The sequence below is a fragment of the Odocoileus virginianus genome, chromosome 16 (genome assembly GCF_023699985.2).
Source record: "Odocoileus virginianus isolate 20LAN1187 ecotype Illinois chromosome 16, Ovbor_1.2, whole genome shotgun sequence".
NCBI classification, from domain to species: Eukaryota; Metazoa; Chordata; class Mammalia; order Artiodactyla; family Cervidae; genus Odocoileus; species Odocoileus virginianus.
The window spans coordinates 8,704,554-8,725,549 of NC_069689.1; the positions used below are offsets into that span (position 1 = coordinate 8,704,554).

Here is a 20,996-nt window from a genome sequence, read left to right on the forward strand (position 1 = left end):
TGAGGGTGATTATTTGTTATGCAGCATATTTGTGGCGACAGCTAACTAATACACCTACTTCTCAAACCGTGGGGGTCAGCTGAATGCTGCCTGCCTCTGCGAGATCCAACAGCCTGTTTCTGGTTTAGTTACACAACTATAGGCACAGGGACTGGATGACCCGGATTTTTCCAGGAGTCTCAGTGTCAAGTCTTCTGATACACATGCAAGTGTCCCTGAAGGTGCAAAAAGCTATTCAAGTGCTACAAAGTGCAGAGGACATTTCTCAGATGGATTCAGAAGCAGTCCTCAAATTCTGGCCTTGGCAAATGCAAGGTCAGAGGTCTTCTGGAGGTGACGGAGGCTCCCACGGGTGCTGACCATCATCGAGACACTGTGGACACAGACTGCACACACATCCATGTGATGCTTAATCTCGTGGCAGCCGTCCCTCCCCCCGCCACCCCCCCCTCACCCAGGCAGGCGGGTGCGCATCCTCGGGAGGGCAGCGTGGGGTCTGGCCATCCCTGCTGGGGTTGGGAGGCCTGCGGGGCCCTGTCCAAAGTCCCTGTTCCCCTGGGACTGCGGACGCCGCGTCCTGGCAAGGCCTTGTTCCTCCCTGCCCCCGCTGCCTGCTTTGCTTGGAGCAGGCTCTTCCCGCCCGCAGTGAATGTGCCTGGTCCTTGGAGCCCTTGAGGACGGGACAGGCTGCCCTGGAGGCCTGGGTGCTCAGCGTCCCAGGGTGCTCAGCCCGTTTGCCGGGTGAAAGCGCCTGAGGCTGATGAAGACGGTTGCCCTGAGGACTGGACCCGCACCTGCTGGCTCCCTCTTGGGGGCATTGGAGCCAAGACCTCCAGCAGGGCCAACCACCCCCTCTCCCTCTCACCTGAGGCGCCACTGGAAGGAAGGGGCACCCCCCCACCCTGGCTGGCACGGGAGCCCCGCAGCCCCTGGGCAGAGCAGAGCGCTGGTCCTGTGACCTGCGTGAGCTCAGAAGCCTTGCAAACGTGGCTGGCAGTTTCCAGCCTGACGCTGCCCTCTGATCCAACCTCGCTCCAAAGCAGCCGCTTCAGGCGCTTTCCACTCCCTCTCCCGGGCCGCGGGAAGCTTCCTGCCTGGGGAGGCCGGCTGTTCACCGGCCTCTAAGTCCCATCTGCCCTTCCACATGCAGGACTGTCACCTCTCCCAAGGAGTCTTCTAGGATTACAACAGCCATCTCTCTCCTTTGGCTTCTGTGGCCACACCCAACAACCACACAGGGGGGCAGTGTGGCAGATGTGGGAGGTCCTGGGTGGATGGGCAGAGGTGGGGGTGGATGGGATTTCAGTGAGCCTCACCTCTGCAGCGCAGGCCTCAGTTTCTCCCCCCATGCATTGGGCTGGGATGGGGTAGGAGCCGCACCATCCCCACTCCCAATCCCGGGCCAGAGTCCCAGGCAGCTCACCTGTCTTCCACACAGGCTAGAGGCCCGAGAGCCATACATTCCTGGGAGAACAGAGGCCACGAAGGCAGAGAAGGGGATGGGGAGGGGGCAGCACACAGCAGAGGTGCGGGGGCAGGGATGGGAAGCCCACCCCCTCCCTGACCACACCCTGCGAGGCGGGTACAGCCCGCATGGCCCCCGGTTGGGCACAGAGCCCCGCTGAGGCAGGTGACAGGGTGAGGGGGTCATGGGGGGCAGGCAGGGGCAGCTCACCCTGGAGCTGAGGGGGGAGGGCCTGGGGGGCTTCCAGGGGAGCTGGCTGGAGGCAGCCCCCACACATGTGGGCTCTGATCCCACCTGGGGCCCTCCAGACAGGTGAGTCTCACAGCCAGGCCAGCTGTCTCCGGGGCTTGAGCCCAGAAGCCGGGGGCTGGGGTGGGGGTGGGTGGCAGGGTGATGCGTCACACCCCTCGGGTCAGGGCCATGTGGGTGCAAGACTTCCTGAGGAAAAACTGAAGGCCAGAGGTGCGTGTCTGGGGCTGGACGGGACTTTCCCGGTGAATCCTTGTCCTGTGACCAGCCCCAGGCTGCTGCCTCGAGGGGGTGACCAAGTCACTCGCTCACCAGGGGCCCTGGGTGGCACACTCCCCATTTGAAGGATTTAAGGGAATCCCCTGGCTCCTGCCAGTCTGTCTGCTGCAGATCCCAGCCAAGGACAGCCCTACAGGGGAGATCACTAGCGTGGGCTCCCGGGGAGCAGGAAAGGGTTGAGCGAGACTACCCAGGGACCAGGGGTGAGAGGCACCGGGACGCTTGATGGGCTTTGAAGGATGCGCGGGAGCTCACTGCTGGCTCAGGGCCAGATAGGGCTCCAGGCTGAAGACCCTGGGATGGGATCGAGGTACGGTGGAGCTCTGGGGACTCAGTGTGGGCCCAGTCGAGGGGCTGGAGGACCATCCATCCTTAAGAAAGTGGCTCTGTGCCAAGTACAACCACATGCATGGACAGGGGGCCAGGAATCCTGACCCCGAACCTGGTGGCCCTCTGCCTGTCATCCATCCTGGGCTGGCTTCCCTTCCGGCTCACAGGGCCCCCAGTGCAGGCCCCAGAGCCTCACCCCAGGCAGCAGTCTCAGCCGCCGGCCTAAGCCCCTCGGGAAGCGGGCAACGCCAGGCCTGTCCCCCTACACAGATGCCCCCAAGGCCTTTCCTGAAGGCCGAGGAGAGCCCAGGTCCTTCCTCTGTCCCCACACTAGGCGTGGAGTCAGAGGTCAGCACAGGTCCTTGAAGGGGGACATGACCCCTGGAACAGGGCAAGGGGTTCGGAGGACCCTAGGGTCTCATAGGGGACACAGGTCTTCCTAGGAGACAGAAGATGCCCCCCCCACTCCCTGTGATGCCGCCGCCAGGAGACTGGTCCTCTTGGAGGTTCACCTCATTTGGCACAACTCCAAGGACCCCCAAAACCTGGGTGGTGGCCTGGGGCCAGAACAGCAGGCCTGGGAGGTTGGGCCCAGCCGGACACGGACATGGATGGACGGATGGACACACACACGGACACACACACACACAGCCAGGAACGCTCTCTTTCCCCCCACCCCCACTCCCAGGAACAAGTGGCCCTTTCTGCAGCCGGGTGGGGGTGGGGGTGGGCACACACTCATCCCTTTGTCCACCACGTCCCAGGCCATTGTCCTGGAGTCCACAGCCCCGTGGCAGCGGCCCTGGGAGAGGAAGGAGCAGGGGCCGGGTGGCCGTGTGGCGAGATCCAGCTGGATGCTGGTGTGGGGAGCGGAGGCCAGGCCTTGAGGCACCAGGGGACCAGTCACTGCGGTGGGGGCAACAGCGTTTATTTCTCCGCTGGGCGTGGTCGGGCAGCAGTCCCAGGCCAGCACGGGCCCCTGGGGCTCTCATGCCAACACGGGGTCACAGAGGCTCCTGCCGGCTGGCTGAAACCAGGGCAGGCACCCAGGCCTTTTGTGAAACAGGGTGGGGGTGGGGGGGCCACAAGGAGCTGGAGGCTGGGCAGGGCGGGGCAGTGCTCAGCCTAGGACCCTGGGGCCCCTCCGGGCAGGCACGCAGACCAGCTCTAGCACCGCTGGCCGCCAGGAGGCAGCCCGCGTCCGTTCTGCTCTCCGCAGAGAGACGCTGTCTTCTCACGGATCCGCACCCGGGCTCTGGCTGGACTGGGCTGCGGAGCAGGCGCTTCCTGGGTGGAGAAGCCAGGTGGTGGGTGGGGCCCGCCAGGAGGGAACCTGGGCACACGGCCGGGTCAGTGCCGGTAGGGGGTCGGGCCTGAGGCCAGGCGGCAGGGCCACCGCTCTGCTGGCGGTGGGGGTCCTGGGCCCAAGGCCACCGTCTGCGGGCCTCCTCCTCCGCCCTCCCTGTTTGGGGTCACCCAAGAGGGTCAAACCCGCGCCGGCCACATGCCCACCCGGAGGAGCCCACGGCAGTGAAGACGGCGAGGCTATGAGCCGGCAGGGCGGGCATGCTGACCTCGGGCGGGAGCGCTTCCCCCAGGGCCATGATGCTGCTCCACAGCGGCAGCCCCCCCACCCGCCACCCTGCCAGCTGTCAGGGAGGCCCCCTTGCCCCACCCTCCCCGCTCCAAGTCCATTTCTAAACACCGGCCCGGCAGGCGGCCGCTGACCATACAAGGTAGTCTCTGGCCGGAGTTTCACCTCCCAGCTCCCCGGAGCTCCCGGGGGCGCCCCTAGCCCGGAGTCTTGGTGGCGAAGGTCAGGTAGCCGGTGTGGCCCACGGTCTCCTTCATGGGCGTGCCGCTGCGGAAGGGGCCGGCGTCCGGGCCGGGGCTGGCCCCCAGGTCGGGCGCAGGCAGGCTGATGGTGCGCACGTTGTAGACCTGGGGCAGCACCTCCAGGGTGCTCAGCTCCGAGAAGCCGCAGGCCGCCAGCGCCTGGCACGTGCGCTGAACCTGCTCGATGCAGGGTGAGAAGGAGCAGAAGCGCCCACCTGCGGGGGTGGGGCAAGATGCTGGGTCAGAGGGCCGGCCCCGAGCCCCGCCCCTGGCCATCCCAGAGCCCACCCCTCCAGCTCTGCCCACACCCCTGCCCGCCGGTGAACCTCTGCCTGGGGGTCTGTGGCTGGGAACGTCGAGCAGAGGCAATGCAGCCCGGCGCCTTCAGGAGTGGGTGTTGGGAGAGACCCTGCTGTGCGAGGCGTGGACGCCCGGACCCCCGCTCTGGGCTCCGAGGACAGTCAAGCCCTCCAGCCACCAGTAGCTGAGGCCTCAGAGCGGAAGAGCCGGCAGGGCCCACGAGGAAGGTGCCGCCTGCACCAAGCCCACCACCTCACCCCTGGGCCCCCACGGGCACGACCACCCCGACCCCCACCGGCGGCCGAGGGCTGGGGCCAGAGCAGAGTCTCCGCAGGCAGCTGCTGGAGCGCTGAGCCCAGAACAGCTCCAACCGCAAGGAGCCGCCCCGGGGCAGGGGCTGCTGTCACAGAAAATTAGAGGCTGTCGCGGCTCCTGCAACTGGAGGCGCCTACGGAACCAGCCCCAGGCCCAAGGATGACGGGTAGGGCGAGAGCCCCTTCCTGCCTGCCGCCTCCCTCCCCAGCCAGCCCGGGACCTGCAGGGCAGGGGCGGGGAGGCCAGGCTGGGGGAGGCGAGGTGGCCTGTGACAGCCCTCAAAGGTCCCTGAGGCCTCGTCACCTCAGCCCCGCTGGGGAGGCCTGCGCTTGAAGGCAGGGTCGAGGTCAAGCCGGAAGGCACAGGGGGCAGGGCCGAGCCCCGGGGGCCGCAGGGAGCCGGCGCCGGGGCCGGGCTCACGCGGGCAGGGGAGCCCTGGAGAACCGCCAGACCACGAGGGAGCCGGGAGCCTCTGGGCCAGAACAAGCAGACGCAGAGAGCAGGGCTCCGTGGGGCGGAGGGGGCAGGACAACACACGCAGGGCTCCCGGGCCAGGGGCCGCCTGCGCTCAGCCCAGGCCGTGCGCCCGGCTCTGGCCTCGGGGCACCCGGGCCTGAGCCTGCTGGGGTCCCAGGGCAGGAGGGGCTGGCGGGTGTCAGGGGCCTAGCAGAAGGGGTGGGGGGAGCTAGTGCTCCCCGGCCACCCTGGCACAGACCGGGGACACGGCAGTCCCAGGCTAGCGGGCAGAGGACCCACTGGGACCCACTGGCCAGGAATCCACGTTCATAGGGGTGGGCCGTCCCCGGGGCTCTGGGCTTCCCCCTCCTGCTGCTCTGCTCAGCGGGGAGGAGGCAGGGGCCTGGCTGCCGGAGCAACTTCTCCAGAAAAGGGAAAAACCCAGGGCCTCGCCAGCGCCTCCTGGCTCAGAGCCGACTTCCCCGCCTCTGCACCCAACATCTTCCCTAAAAGGGACGCATTTGCCCGGCTTGCGGCTGGTGGGGAGGGGAGACTCTGGGGGGACTGGCTGGGGTCAGGGGCTGACCTCCGGCATGCCCCGCGTCTCAGGCAGGCAGGGCTGCCGGGATACTCCCCAGGGACCCCAGACATCGCCCGCCTTGGGGTGGGAGCTGGCCAAGCCAAGGGGCAGGGCCCAGCTGAGCCCTGCGCTCCCCAGTCCTGACTTCTCCTACCACCCCCGAACCTCCCTGGGCTACTCTGACCCACCCTGACCCTCTGACCCCCCGTTCCCAGAAGCCCAGCTCACCTTCGACCTTGAGGGCATCCCAGGCATGCCCCACGGCCTCCCAAGGCGAGGGGATGTCCAGGAAGACGGCGTCTGCCACGTGGCTCACACCGAAGCCGCTGCGGCACACGTCCTGGTTCCGCACGGTCACCCAGCGGCCCACGCGGTGCTCCTGGAACTCCTCCCGAGCCTTCTCCGCCCGCTGCTGGTGGAACTCCACTGTGTGCAGGTGGCCCGTGGGCGCGATGGTGCGAATGATGGCGTGGGACACGGAGCCGCTGCCGGTGCCTGGCCAGGGGGGACGGGAGTCAGGCGGGAAATGAGCCTACCCTCACCCTGGGGAGACCCACTGGGGTCCACGAGGTCGGCTGAGCCCTGGTTACCAGCGGGTACCAGTAAGGGGCTCCCCGTGGGGTTCTGGGACACAGGGGCTGTCCCAGGTGGGCGCAGGGGAGCCGCCTGCCTATTGATCTGGGGGGGTCCTGCTGGGCGGGGAGCAGTCCTGCCCACCCCAGCTCTGGAGCAAACCCTGCTGCCCAGACCGGGGTCCCAACAGGGGTCCTTAGAGGGGCTAGACTGCCCCAGGGCCGTGCAGGGTCTGGGCAGAGCGGACCAAGAGGCTTGGCCCGTCCCACCTGGTGGCTGGGCCTGAGGGATGCAGGTCAGTCCATCTTCCTACCCCCAGTCCGCTCCCGCCACAAGGGGCAGCTCTGCCCTCACCCTGACTCGGCGACCAATGTGCGCCCATGTCGCCGCCCCCGTTTTCTTCCAGCCTCAGGCTGCCCCTCTGCTTGCCGTCTTGTCCAGCGCTGGGGCCCTGTCACCCCCCATGACCTCCCCACCCCTTATGGCTCCAGATGCCAAGCATGATGGAGATACTCTGTGTCCACTGAACACTGACCACCTCCCTCGTGACCGCAAACAGAACCCGGCATTTACGAGTGCAGAGCTGGAGTGATCCAGCCCCAGTCCACTCCCTGCCAAGCCTCTGTTCCCAGTGACGAGGGCGGTGACCGCCCAGCCAGACGCCTTGGAGCCGCCCCCGCCCCCACCGGCACCTCCTCCCCCATCTCTCCAGGAGGTGCCTCTCCCCAGCTGCCCGCAGCGCCCACCTGGGCCCCCCTCCCTCCCTGTTACAGCCCCCGAGCCCTGCCCTCAGGCCTGCCTCCACAGCGCGGGTTCCCTGCAGCCTCCGTCAGACCAGCCCTCTGTTCCACGGCAGAGTCGGACTCCTCGTGACGCCCCTGGCGGCGTGCGCCTCCTCCCTGACCTCGTTCCGGCTCCTGCCACACTGGCCTCCTCGACGGCCCCTCACGCAGGGTCTCTGCGAGGCTCTCCCATGGGGTGACCGTCCCCCGTGGCTCTTCACAGCTCCCCATTGTGTCACTCATTGCTTTCTCCTCAGGTCCTCCCTGACCGCCCAGCTGGAGGGACCCTTCTCAGTCACCCTCAAATGCGCAGCCCACAGTCCGCAGTAACACCGAGACAGTCATGCTGGGCCCACTGCCTGTCCCCTTCAAGAAGCAGAAACCCAGCCTGACCTGTCGTGGCTCTACCCACAGTTCCCACAAGGGGAGCTGGTACCTCAGAGGAGCCCAGAAGCCCGCTCGCTGACCGCGCTTTTCAGCTGAGTGGAGCCAGGCCTTGGCCGCGGATGCCCGGGGGCGGGCAGCAAGGGACAAGCTGGCCCTGAATCCTGTCCACCCCCAGCTCCCCTGGTGCCGAGCGGCCGGCCCCTGCCCAGCCCCCACCCACTCTCTGAACCCGCTCTCGGCTGAGGCTCTGCATCTGACTCTCCCCATTTCAAAGTGATCGCCTGGGCAAAAGCAACCATCCTGTCATCCGCACGGAGAAACCAAGGCCCAAAGATGGAGGAGACGGCCTGAAGGCTCCAAAAGCTGGCAGCAGTGCTGCTGGGAACTCTTCACGAGCCTGGAGCACAGGGGCCCGGCGTGTGCAGGACATTCTGGAAATCCAGGCACACCTGGGCCTGGCTGCTCTTGGCCAGGTGCAAGCTTCAGTCCACAGCACATGTGTGTGTGTGTGTGTGTGTGCACGCACACACACAGAGTCTGGGAATATCTGGCTTCAGGTACTTCCATCTGCACCCCAGGCCTGGCCTCAGTGATGAAGGCGCTGGCCTGGGATGAGCACAAGGCAGGCTCTTCCCCCGCAGTGAGTACCCTGGAGCAGCCCTGGCCTCCCTCCAGAAAGAGGCGATCCTCAGCCCTGGGCCTGGGGTTGCCATTCGCCGCAGTGAGGGACTGCTAGGCCAGGCACCCCTACCCTTCTGTCAGCACCTTGGTCAGCGCCGAGCAGCGCTAACCACCCCTTCCCCACCTCACACAGGCAGGCTTCCCCCGGGTGCCCGCTCCTCCTGCGGGCTGTCCTCGGTCAGATCCCATCAAGTCTCACTGGAGGACAGCACCAGTCTCCTAACCAGCTTCCCTGTGTCCTTCCCCCCTCGCTGCAGTCAGCCCCCCAGAAAGACCCTGTAGAAACAGATGTTGAGTGTGCCTCTGCTCTGGAAGGGCAGGCTGAGGCTGCCTGGACACTGGATCTGACCTCCGCCTTCACGAACCAAGGCAGCCTGCAGAACTCACCAGATTCACAGACCACGGACCCAGGCCGAAGCTCCAGCATCATGGTGAGCAGGGCGATGTCGGTGGAGTAGAGGATCTGGGTGCGGTGCGGCAGGTTCAGTGTCCAGAGCTCCGGTGTGGGGTGCAGCACATACACCCAGCCGCCTCTGCCGCAGGTCACCTTGGAGCCGAAGGGGCGGCCGATGAGGTCCACTGAGTGCCGCAGGACGCCGTGCCGGGTCTGGGTCTGGGCCCCACGCTGCACACGCACGGCCACCATCGCGCCATGGCCCAGGGACAGGATGGCTGTGTCACCCTCTTTGATTAGCTCCTCGTAGGCCACGAAGCTCATGGTGCTGCTGGTCCGGCAGGTGCCGGGGACCTGGGAAGTGTGGGCATGAACGTGTAAGCGGCCAGGAGGCGGGCCTGTGCGCCTGGCATCCAGGGAGAAAGCCCTTCTTGGTCTGGTCCTAAGACGAGAGCCATCAGCCCAAACCTCAGACGGAGAGACTGAGGCCGGGTCCCAGGATTCCCACAAAGTAAGGGCCTGACCCTCTCCCTCGGCATCCTTCTCCGGGAGCTTGGCTCCCGTTCTCTAGCTGTGAAACGAGAGAAGGACCAGGCAGAGCGGGGGCCGTGAGGTCACCTCCAGGCCAGGCAGAACTCCCCTCTCTCTTCACCCCCCCCCCCCCCCGTGGCGGGCTCCTGGGCAGACGGATGACGGGGCGATGCAAATGCACAGGTTCCCCAAGCGGAGGCTGGGGCCGTGCAGCGGGCAGTAAACAGCAACAACGGCCTGGCCTGCGTAGAGGCCGGGGGCGGCGGCTCAGGCCAGGCCGGCAACAGGGCTGGGCGCGGCCACGTGGGGCTGCCGGGACGTGCAGGGCCCGCCGGGGAGACGCCCCCCACACTACCCGCGCTCTGCCACCGTGGCCCCGCCGAGCCTCACCGGCGACGCTCGTCGCCCTCCGACTCCTGGAGGCGCCGCACGTGGCTTCGCGTCGCCGCGGCAGCACTTCCGCCGGCTGGGGCGCGGCGCCCGCCGATGACATCATGGCGCCCCCGCCCCCTGACGCGCGCGGGGCCTCCCGGGAGAGAGGGCGGTGTCTCGGGGTGCGCACCGCCCCTCCTCGCGTCCGTGGCGCGCTCTAGGTCGGCTTGTTCGGGTGCTACCTGCTCGCGCCCAGGACCGCCGAGAGCCCGGGTAGCCCGCCCCCAAGCTGCCGCGGTCTCCTCTGTGGGCGCGGGCGTGACTGGCGGGAGGCAGCCTGAGCAGCAGGGAACGGTGGCCAGAAGCGGCCTTACACCCAGGCCTGGCCTCTCCTGTAATGGGCACGTTCTCCGGAGTGCGGAAGCCGCCTCCAGGACGGAGGGAGCCCTGCGTCCCCTCCTGGAACCCAGGGTGCGCTGAGCACTGGACGCACGGGTCTTCTCTTGGGGGGCCGGGTCAGTGAGGACAGGAAGAGCGGCCCGAGCGGGGGAGGGCCATCTGGAGGGCCCCGCAGAAACAGGGAAGCTGCAGCCCCATTGTGTCTCAGCGGTGCTGAATCAGAGCCAGGCTCTGGGCTGGGCGGACAGTGTGCGCTGGGGAGGGGCACGGGGGCAGGAACCATCTTCCTCCACTGCGCATGTCCCTGTGGGCCAGGCCTTATCTGATGGAGACCCCAGCCCACCCAGCCAGGCTGGGGCCTGAGCCCCAACTCAGGACCAGCTAGCCTGACCCTTGGCCACGATTCCCAGACCCAGGCTGCTCCATTCTGGACAACTGGGAGTGGCCAGGCCCTGCGGAACCAGCCCCTTCCTAGAGCCCTGTCAACTTGTAGGGCGCTGAATTCTTCCCTCCTCTGGGGCCGGGCCTGGTGAGGGTATCTGCGAACTGCAGAGTCCATGATGGAGACCCAGGTGCCTAGCCTCAGCTCCTCCATGCCCCCTTCCTGACTGGGCCTGCGTCTTGGAACCCCAGGGGAGGAAGGTGGGGGCCTTTGGTGACCTCTCATTTTCTGTGGGTTCCTGTCCCTACGGGGCCAGTGCTCTGACCACCAGCTGCCTGTGTGGCTGCATCACAGCCTTGCCTCCTCCTCTCGGACAACTCAACTCCATCTGTAGCTCGCCAACCTTTGTTCCAGGTGGCTTTGCACCCGCCTGAATCACCTCTTAATTGCTCTCCTGGGAGATAGCAACTTTCCACTTCTTGGGGGTTCCTCTTCCCCAGCCTCTCAGCTACTCAGAGGCTGAGTGCACACTAAGAGCCTAAATTTGGACTCGGTGACTCGGCAGTGGTTTCCTCTGGTTCCCAACTTCCCATCGCCTTTCTGTGGGGGACTGGTAGGCCAGCTTCTCCATTGCCCTCTCCTCCAGGCAGCCTTTCCAGGCTGTCTGTCTTCTCTCTGATTCTGCCCAGCCCTCAGCCTGAGTCCTCAAGCACCAACTGATTAGCTAGGTCAGGTGGGTACTTTGCCCAGGGCAGAGTTTATATATTGCCCCCCCTAAAAAAAACTGATGCTGTGTAAGCCCAGTTAAGTGTCATCACTTTGAATCTTACCCACAATCCTGTGAGAGAGGGACCATTTTACAGACTCAGGGAAGTCAGGTAATTTGCCTAAGATCACACAACTAATGTGGCCAAAGTGGGATTGGGATTTAAAGTCAGTAAACTCGGCTTCAGAAAACCAAAGGCAGATTGGAAGAAAGGTGGGAACAGGCAGGAACAGGGCCCTGGAGGAGAGCAGGAGGCCGATGATGCCCTCTGGGGAGGGCCGTTCTGCTCTGATCTCTGATCCACGGTCTCCTCTTCCCTGACCAGCTTGATCTCCTGCCCCACCATACTCTGTGGCCACAAGGCAGCCCTTGCCCCTTTTCTGACCCCAACCAACTTCCCCTTTGGGTTCTGTGAAGCTCAGGGACAGGGCATTAGGAGGAAGTCCTAGCCCCTGCTTGGGGCCTGGCCCTCCTCCACTGGCCCCGCTCTGTGCCTGCCGAGCAGGGCCGTGTTCTGTGGATGAAAGGCCAGGGACTCCTTTGAGGCTCCCCACCCCCTCCAGGGCCAGGTGGTTAATGTGTAACCAAGTGTGATTTCTGAGAAACCTGGACCATAAACTGGCCGGATGATGTCACCTAGCTTCTTGCCCAGACGCTGCCAAACCGGCTCCTGTGGGCCCTGGGGAGACTGGAGGGTCCACAGGGGAGGGCTCGGTTAGCTGGGAGCAGCGTTCTTCCACGGAAGTGGAGGCTGGTGCCCTCCTGGGCCCCTCTCCTGTTCCCTTGCTCAAGACCACCCAGGCTCCCAAGTGGCCGCTGCCCGGTAGGGGCCTCGCCCTGACTTTTGGGTCTATAAAGGCCTCCAAGACCCCTCCTCTCTTCCCCCGTCACAGTTGCTGACCACATGTGTTGTCAGCCTCAGTCCAGCCCAGGTGTGGCCAGCTCGGGGTCTGCAGGGTGGGCCCTCAGGCAGGTTAGCACAGGGCCAGGCACTGCAGGATCACAGGGGGATTGCCAGACCTTGGACCTGGTTCCCCATCACCCACCTTCTCATCTTCCCTTTGCTCACCTGCAAAACTAGGATAAAACATGCATCTCAGAAGGCTGAGAACTGCTGGAGCCCCAGGCAGACCCTGGGCAAGACCCCAAGCCTCTGGACTTCACTTCTCTAGTGAGGACCTTGCTTGTGGAGAGAGAGGGGAATGGGGTCCTTCCCTGTCCCCGTCCCCCCAAGTGGGTCAGGCCCTTGGTGGCCTGAAGGTGGTGGTGGGGGACCTTCTGAGAAGCTGCCAAAGCTACAAAGAGGAAGGAAGCCCTGAGCGTCCCCCGCCTCAATCTCCGGGGTCTGAAAGTCAAGTAGGCCTCCAGAGCCAGCACTCGGTTTCTGGAAACAGAATCTTGAGTCCATCAGTCCTTTGTCGGTGGGGTGCTGGGGAGGGCAGGTGCAGATATTTCTAAAATGAGGGAGAGGGGCAGCAGGAGGCACGGAACACAGGAATTTCAGGCTTAGAGGACACCTGTCTGGCCAGTCCAGAGCCATTTGTCATTTTACCTTGCTTTGCTTTACGGGTCTAAAAAAAATGCTGACTGGGAGCAGGTCAAAACACGCCAAATTGAGCAAGGGAAGAGGCAGGAGTCCTCCATGGTAACCGCGGGCCTCGCACAGAGGCAGAGGCACAGGAACGTGCTCGCTCTGTGCCCCGGCGCCCTCAGGGGCCCCAGCACGCGGATCAGCACCCAGCCCCGCCGGAGGCACCCGTCTCCTCCCCGTTCTTGACCATATCTTGTTCCCTTGGCTGCTTGCTGACAGCTGCCGAGCTCACAGTCTTCCTCCAGCAGTCCTGTGCACTTCTGGGGGGATTTTGTTGAATAAACACATAGATAAGTGTTTTCCCCCTTCCTTGTTTTGTTCACAAAGCAACCAGATGATGGACGTTAACCATTAAAGTGCCAGTTTACCCTTTAAAAAAATACTGATTGATTCATTTTTGGCTGCTCTGGGTCTTCGTCGCTGCGGTCAGGCTTTCCCTAGTTGCGGTGAGCCGGGGCCACTCTGCGCTGTGGCCTGCTGGCTTCTTGTTGCCGTGGCGTCTCCGCTCCTGGGGCTCGGTAGTTACGGCGCACAGACTTAGTTGCCCATTGGGCAGGTGGAATCTTCCTGGACTAGGGCTCAAATCCCTGTCCCCTGCATTGGTAGCTGGATTTTTATCCACTGCACCACCAGGGAAGTCCCCAATTCATGCTTTTTAATAGCTGTATAATATTCCACACTGGAGAGATGCCTTCCCTACCCCTGGCCAGTCCCCAGGTGATGGGCATCCGGTTTCATACAGGTCTGTTTGTGTTTGTTTCTCCTACTAGAGAGGGTTGGCCTGTGTGCAAAGAGAGATGAGACTACAGGCTGGATTCCTAGAAGTGGGATTGCCGGGTCACAGAGTACAAAGATTTTATGTTTTAATAAATACTACCAAATTACTTTCCAAAACTAATGTAGCACTTCACAGTTGCAGGCAGCCTGTGAATGCCTGTTTCCCCACATTCCGGCCCATAGCCAACACTGGCTGGTGCCAGTCTGGGGTGTTGGGTATAGTGGAAGGCAGTCATTACTTTCACTTGCAGGATTCTGATTTTCAGTGAGTTTTTTGTTTTTTAAGTCTCACATGTGCTTATTGTTTGTGAGCATTTCCTCCAGCCTCTGCGGAGAGTCTCTGAGGACGACCTTTGGGGTGGGGTGTGGAGATGAACTTGTCCCTGGAAGAGAGGGCCAAGGCCTGGGGTCTGGGGGTTCTGAGACCGTGCTCTTCCCAGCAGGGCCACAGTCAGTATTCGCTCATCAACCAGGAGGGGCTGAGTCTCTGGCTCAGATGACCCCAAAGCCCGGGGACTTGCCCAAGGTCACGCCACCAAGGGTGCCGCCGGGCTGGGCCGCAGCCAGACTGCGCCTCCGGCGTGCCTTCGCTCTGCACCAAGATCGCCGGGGAGATGCCTGCGGGCACCTTGAAGAAGGTCGGCGGCTCGGCGCCAACTCAGACTGGGAGGGAGAAGGTTGCGGGGGTGGGGTGGGCGGCGGGGGGTGGCGGTACCTGCCGTGGCAGCCCGGGACGGCTCCCGCCTGGCCCGGCGCCGCGACCACCACGAGGACTAGCGGGAGGGGGGAAGGCAGGGGCCGGGGTGCAGACAAGGCCGAGCGCTCTCAAGTGCCTGCCGGCTCTCCTGCCTCGGTTTCCCGCTCGGAGGCAGGCGTGGGTGTGGGGGAATCCGGAATGTCCGAGGGCCTGAGGTTCTGGCTTCGGGATCCTGGGCGGGCGCGGGGTGGGGTTAGGCAGGCTGCGCGGGGTCCCGGCCAGGGGATAGTCGGGGTGGGCTGCTTGGGGTTGGGGGGGGGTGCTCCGGGGGCAGAGGGTGGCGGACAAAGCGGCGGCACCACCCCGCAGCGCGACCCAATGGAATGAATGGGCTATAAATAGCGGCCAATGGGCGGCCTGCGTCGCGCCCCTTAAGAGCCTCGGGAGCGCGGAGCCGCCGCTGTTCGCCTGCGCCGCGCCCTGAGCTGCAGACAGACCTAGAGCCCCCGCCCCTGCCAGACTGCTCAGTGAGTGAGCCGGGGGGCCGGGGGGGTGGGAGGCGCGGGGCACCGAGGTGGGGGTTGTTATGCACGGAGCCGGGGGCGAGGGCCAGGGCGTCGCGCGCTCCGGACCTCCCGGGGTCCGACGCCTGGAGCAGGCGCTCCAGCTGGGCCGGGGGTCCTGGGCGCTGTGGTAGCCCCATGCGTGCAAGCGCCGACCTCGGTGACCTTGACCGCGACCGGGCTAACCGGAGCCCGGGGCCCTGGGTGGTTAGCAGGTCACCAGGAGGCCCGGAGCCTCGGGTCCCCGCTGACTCCCGCGTCTCCCCGCAGCCCGCCGCCGCCATGCCCTTCTCCAATAGCCACAACACGCTGAAGCTGCGTTTCCCGGCCGAAGATGAGTTCCCCGACCTCAGCGGCCACAACAACCACATGGCCAAGGTACTGACCCCCGAGCTGTACGCCGAGCTGCGCGCGAAGAGCACCCCAAGCGGCTTCACGGTGGACGACGTCATCCAGACCGGCGTGGACAACCCAGGTACGCGCGCCTCAGGCCCGAGGTCAGGACAGGAGCCCGCGGCTGGGGTCCAGCGCCCCCGCCCCCTGGGCCCCCCCGGGCCAAGGTCCGGGCGCCCTCTTTGCGCGCACAGCTGCAGGGTCCTCGGCGGCTTGCTTGGGCCTGGCAGTGACGTCACTGGCCCCATTCCGCGCTCCCCCCAGGCCACCCCTATATTATGACCGTGGGCTGCGTGGCCGGCGACGAGGAGTCGTACGACGTGTTCAAGGAGCTTTTTGACCCCATCATCGAGGACCGGCACGGAGGCTATAAGCCCACCGACGAACACAAGACGGACCTCAACCCCGACAACCTGCAGGTGCGGGTGGCCCGGAGCAAGGGGGTCGGCGGGGTGGGGAGGGGCCGCCCGGCGCTCAGCCCTGCTTGGCCCCCAGGGCGGCGACGACCTGGATCCCAACTACGTGCTGAGCTCGCGGGTGCGCACGGGCCGCAGCATCCGCGGCTTCTGCCTCCCCCCGCACTGCAGCCGCGGGGAGCGCCGCGCCATCGAGAAGCTCGCCGTCGAAGGTAAGGGTCGGGCCGGCTGCGCGACGCTCTTCAGCCCCAGGCCCTGCCTGCCTGTTTACCAGTCACCCGAGCCGCCGCGCTCTTATCTGCCCGCCGGCTCGGGTTTCCCGGAGGGACCGATGCCCAGCCCCGCGCCCACAGCGCCCTGGGGCCAGGCGAGGGTCGGCTTGGGCCGTGTCGCTCCGGACCGGGGGCACTGACTGGGCTCCAGCCAGGCCGAGCGGGCATCCTGGGGGTGTCCGAGCGCGCGGGGTGGTGGCGGGTTGGGGCAGGAGCCCACCCGTCCTTCTGATCGTGCTCCTTCGCAGCCCTGTCGAGCCTGGACGGTGACCTGGCTGGGAGGTACTATGCGCTCAAAAGCATGACGGAGGCGGAGCAGCAGCAGCTTATCGACGACCACTTCCTTTTCGATAAGCCCGTGTCGCCCCTGCTGCTGGCCTCGGGCATGGCCCGCGACTGGCCCGACGCCCGCGGCATCTGGTGAGTATCCCCCGGCCCCCGCCCGCGCCGTGCCGGAGGGGGGAGGGCGGCTCCGCGCTCCTCGGGTGGGTTTGTTGCTCCCGGGCCTCCTCGCAGTTGACCTTGACCGCGCAGGTGCGGGAGGGCCCCGAGCGGGTGGGGCCGTCGTGTCGGCATTCCTCCCCCGCCTCCGGGAGCCGCGGCTCCTTGTTTGCTCTTTCCTTTCCCACCCGCGGGGAGTCGGTCAGGTGCGGGGTGACGCAGACGCTTCCTCGAGGTGGGGGAGCAGGGCTCACACGGGATAGAGCGGCCCCCCGTTTGCGGGGCGGGGCCGGGCCGGCTACCTCTGCCCCTCAACCCCTAGGTGGGCACCACACGGTACCTGACGGCTAGCTGGGAAGCAGCTCAGGGCTTCGTGTGCCCTCTCTGAGGTGCCCTGTGTGCCCGCAGGGTGTTGATGGGTCTAGAGTCGTGATAGCAGCCCCCCGGCCCTAGGGCCAGCTGGGGTGAGCACCTCAGCGACTTGGGAAGTGCCCTGGCCCTTGGCTCCTCGAGAGGTTTTGTTCCTGGATATGTCCTGAGACCCTTGTCCTGGGAGGCGGCTTGACTGTACCCCTCCCCCAGGCACAATGACAATAAGACCTTCCTGGTGTGGATCAACGAGGAGGACCACCTGCGGGTCATCTCCATGCAGAAGGGGGGCAACATGAAGGAGGTGTTCACGCGCTTCTGCAACGGCCTCACCCAGGTCAGGGCTGGTGCCACGGAGGGGCAGGGCCAGGCCCCAGGGTTCAGGCAGAGATGGAGGTGCCCCATCAACCCCCTGGGGAGACCAGGTCTTTGTTGCCTCAGGGTCCTGTGGGAGGGGTCCCAGCTGATCCTGGGGGGGGAGGGGGCGGTGTCTTCAGCCATGCCTCCCCTCTCACACCTTCTCCATCACCAGATTGAAACGCTCTTCAAGTCTAAGAACTACGAGTTCATGTGGAACCCTCACCTGGGCTACATCCTCACCTGCCCGTCCAACCTGGGTACGGGTCTGCGGGCCGGGGTGCACATCAAGCTGCCCCACCTGGGAAAGCACGAGAAGTTCCCCGAGGTGCTCAAGAGGCTGCGGCTTCAGAAGCGAGGCACAGGTGAGTGGCGGGGGGCGCCGCCGCGAGGCAGCCCGCGCCCCCGGGCAGCCCCCTTCCAGCCCCGCTGAGCTGGCCGTCTCCCCAGGCGGTGTGGACACTGCTGCTGTGGGCGGGGTCTTCGACGTCTCCAACGCGGACCGCCTGGGCTTCTCGGAGGTGGAGCTGGTGCAGATGGTGGTGGACGGCGTGAAGCTGCTCATCGAGATGGAGCAGCGGCTGGAGCAGGGCCAGGCCATCGATGACCTCATGCCGGCCCAGAAGTGAGGCCCTGGCTGCACCTGCCGCCTCCACCAGCTCCTCCGCTGCTTCCTAACTTATTGCCGAGGCCGTGCCCGCCACGCGCCCCGGAGGCTTGCTGTGTGGTGGCTGAGCCCTTAGCCTTGCTGTAGAGACTTCGTCGCCCTCGGTAGAGTTTATTTTTGTGATGGCTGAGATGTTGCTGATGCTGAAATAAACTAGAGTTTTGGCCTGTCCCAGGTCTGAGTGGTGCCTCCTCTTTCCAGGGCAGCCCAGGGCCCAGCCGCGGCCTCCGAGGCCTGGCCTGCGCCGCCCCCCCCCCGCCGGCCCCCGCCAGCTTCACTGTCAGCTGGGACCGAGCTGTGCCCCCAGTCCTATTCCGTGAACCTCTGCCCTCCTGCCTCGGCCCTCCCTGCAGGGCCGGGTTGGGCTGCTGGCTGAGTCCCAGCTTGAGCATCTAGAGGATCTATTCGGGGGCCTGCGGGGTGGAGCCTGGCACTTTAGTCGGCCCCAGCCTGTAGCCTGGAGGAGCTCTGGATGCTGGGGGAAGGGCAGGAGCCCAGAAATTTGGTTCTTTTCCAGCTCCGCCCCCGAAAGCCATTTCCTCCTCTTGCTAGCAGCTTCTCCCTGTTGCCTCCCCCTCCCACCCTGACACCTACTCTATTTCCTAAATAGTCTCTCTGCTCCACTTCCTCCCCTTCAGCCTCCCCAGGCTTAGCCCTAGGGCCCCCTTCGTCCTCCCATCCTTGCAGCCTCTTCTCCAGGACCCTCGGGGCCCCAGTTCCTGGGCCTCCCCAAATAGGGAGGGGGTGAGCTGTTCGGAATAAGGTCTTTGGGTCTGTCTCCCGGCTGCTGCTGGGGGCCCACCGTGGGTGGGCAGGCACCCTAGGTAGGAGGGGTGAGCCCACAGCCCCGCCCTGGGCTCGTCCGCTCCAGCTCCTCAGTTCACCGACGGTCTGCTGCCCCCTGCTGGCCAGGGCTGCCCCTGCGTAATCAGCCGTTCAGACCTGACCCTCCTGGGAGAAGCCGGCCCGGGGCTGGCAGTCATGCCTACAAGAAGCATGGGCTCTCATGTCCCAGGGGCATTTTGTCAACTTAGACCCCAGGACCAGGAGGTTGGAGGGACAGCCGTGGAGTGGCAGGCATGCCTTGGCGTCCTCTTCAGTGGCGAGGTGGGTGTGAGGGACTCACAGGCAGAGCCTTTGCCGGGGGAGGAGGGCAGAGGCTGGGTGAGTGAACACCCGAGTAGGCTGGGCAAGCCCTCTGGCACAGAAGGGGTCTCTGCACCATCCTGGGGGTCCTTGACTAGCCTGCAGGCCAGGGCCCAGTTCTGCACTTGCCCTCTTGCCATGAAGTTCCAGGTCAGGCAGGACTCCTTTGCTCAGCTTCCTCTTCAGCTACGGTCCCCCTCCAGCAAGTGGGGGCTGGGCCAGGCCATGCTTTGCAGGCTGTCGTCTGGTGACTCAGAGCGGAAAGCACGGAAGTCTGCGCCTCCAGGAAGGCCTCTGCCTGCTGAGGGGCTTGAGCAGCTCAGAAGAGGCAGCAGCAGGGCGGGAGGCCTCCCTGCTGGGCCAGGAGCTGCCAGGGTGGCTGTGTCGCCATCACCTGCGTGGCCTGCAGGCAGGGTTCCAGGCCTGAGGCCTTGCCTGTGTGCCCCCTCCAGCTGAAGGCGCCCCCTGCTTGTCCAGCCCCCCACACCACCCGGGACTATTTCAGGAATGACTGTGCGGGGGTACCTGAGGGGCCTGGCCTGGCAGGCACATCGCTTCCTGATAGAATGTCCAACACGTTCACCACATTTTTGAGACTGTCCCAGTGGGACGTGCCCAGAACTAGCAGTGATCACGCCAAAGGAGCTGGAACTTCAAGTCACCCTGTGCAGGCCTGTCACCAGGAAGGGCGGGTGGGCAGGGCTCCCTGCAGGATCTCTTATGAGACAGTCAAGTCAACACCAGGGGAGCCTCGCCCTTGTGCCCAAGGCTGGGGTGGGGCCCTCGGGAACTGGGCCCAGCTCCCTGGGACCCTGTAAGGAGAAGTGCCTTCTGCAGGCTCAGGGCTACACTGACTCAAACCCACTGCTGCTCCCTGGGCCACCCGTTTTATCACTTTTTACTCAACCGGACCTTGTAAGCTGCATTATTTTTGGAACAAGACCATACACCCAGCGAGAGCACTTCTGCTCAGCCTTCCGTGGACCCTTCAGCCAGAGTCCCTACAACTTCTCCCCCTTTCCTCTGGATTCAAGAGACCTTTAAGCAGGGCGATTTTAATATCCCTTGAAACTATGGCCGAACATGGGAAGTCTACGGAACGCCCAGCCACACGGGACACACTGTCTTCACCCAGGGTCTGGAGCGGAAGTCACCCAGGAGTGCCGCACCTGCAGCGCAGCCGGGCCCGGCCAGGGCGCCCCCTGCCACGGAGCCGCCAACAGCAGGCGGTAGGAGGGGGTGCCCGCTGCTGCCCGCCTCCAGGTGCCAGCAGCATCGCTCGCGCTGCTCGGGACAACGGGAGGAAACTCTAGGCACCGCCAAGGGTCCCCTGGGGGCCCGGGTCACCCTCGGATCGCTGCACGTGATAACGAGACGCAATCACTCGGGACAGGGGTGGGCTGGTTGGGACTCCGACAATAAAGGACTGGCTACAAAACTGGGCCACCTCCCTCCCTCGATGTGGCGCCACGAGGGCGTGGAGAACTTGGTGAGCCGGCGACAGCTTCAAACAGCAGAAGTGTAAAAGCAGGTTATAAAACAGCTTGTCCTTGTGGGATCCCACACAGATCACGGATGGAAAAATCCCGGAGAACAGTAGTCGGCTGTGGGTGGTGGGGTAACAGGTGACTTCCTTCATTTTCTTTTCCAGAGTTTCTACAGTGAACATGTATTCCTTATATAAATAGCTGAAACAATTTTTTTTTTGAGTGATTTAAAATAAATGCTCTAAGGTGTCCTAGTTGGTGGGAGACTTGAGGCTTCTCTCCTGACTTCCTGGACTGTCTACTGGTTCCCGGCTCCTCGCCAGCCCAGCCAGCAGGTGGGCGTTGCCCCTGTCACTTCTGTGGACACCAGCCTCCATCACAAGGACCCGTACTGAGGGCAGCTCTTGTCTCCTGTGGATCACTGCCTTAAGGCACTCCAGCCCTGCCCTGGGCTCTGTTCCTCTGTCCTTGTTGTTTCAGTGAAAACTGTTTAGTTCCGTCTCCTCCCTCGAGTCTGAAGGATTTAGGCCCTGACTCTGGCTGCTTGTCCCTCTGACTGGCCCTTGATCCTTTCCTTGACTAATCCAAGGGTCCTCCTTAGGCTGACCAACCTGGCAGACTTTAGGTGCTCACGGGGACCCCACTGTTGACACTGGGAGAATGCCAGAACAAATAAGTACCATCAGCCAGGACCCATCAGACCCCTGTCAACTCATCCCAATAAAACACAGGAGTAACTGCAA

The 20,996-nt window shown here is 64.6% G+C and overlaps 2 protein-coding genes across 3 annotated transcripts; one reads left to right on the forward strand and one right to left on the reverse strand.

Moving 5' to 3' along the window:
- Nucleotides 1-3,230: 3,230 nt before the first annotated feature.
- On the reverse strand, nucleotides 3,231-10,109 carry TRMT61A (tRNA methyltransferase 61A). Of its 2 annotated transcripts, none has more exons than XM_020913480.2 (4): nucleotides 9,514-10,109; nucleotides 8,621-8,981; nucleotides 6,039-6,305; nucleotides 3,231-4,374 (listed from the first exon to the last, which is right to left on the reverse strand). In XM_020913480.2, the coding sequence occupies exons 1-4, from the start codon at nucleotides 9,652-9,654 to the stop codon at nucleotides 4,115-4,117; spliced, it is 1,029 nt and encodes a 342-aa protein (XP_020769139.2). In that variant the 5' UTR covers nucleotides 9,655-10,109; the 3' UTR covers nucleotides 3,231-4,114. The 2 variants fall into 2 exon arrangements, with proteins under 2 accessions (XP_020769139.2, XP_020769138.1); XM_020913479.2 differs by having other exon boundaries at nucleotides 9,549-9,631.
- A 4,452-nt stretch (nucleotides 10,110-14,561) lies between these two features.
- Nucleotides 14,562-17,801, forward strand: CKB (creatine kinase B). The gene is made up of 8 exons (XM_020913477.2): nucleotides 14,562-14,669; nucleotides 14,976-15,180; nucleotides 15,363-15,517; nucleotides 15,594-15,726; nucleotides 16,035-16,206; nucleotides 16,810-16,933; nucleotides 17,129-17,318; nucleotides 17,404-17,801. Exons 2-8 carry the CDS (start codon nucleotides 14,988-14,990, stop codon nucleotides 17,580-17,582), a joined length of 1,146 nt encoding a protein of 381 aa, XP_020769136.1. The 5' UTR covers nucleotides 14,562-14,669; nucleotides 14,976-14,987; the 3' UTR covers nucleotides 17,583-17,801.
- The last annotated feature ends 3,195 nt before the right edge of the window (nucleotides 17,802-20,996 follow it).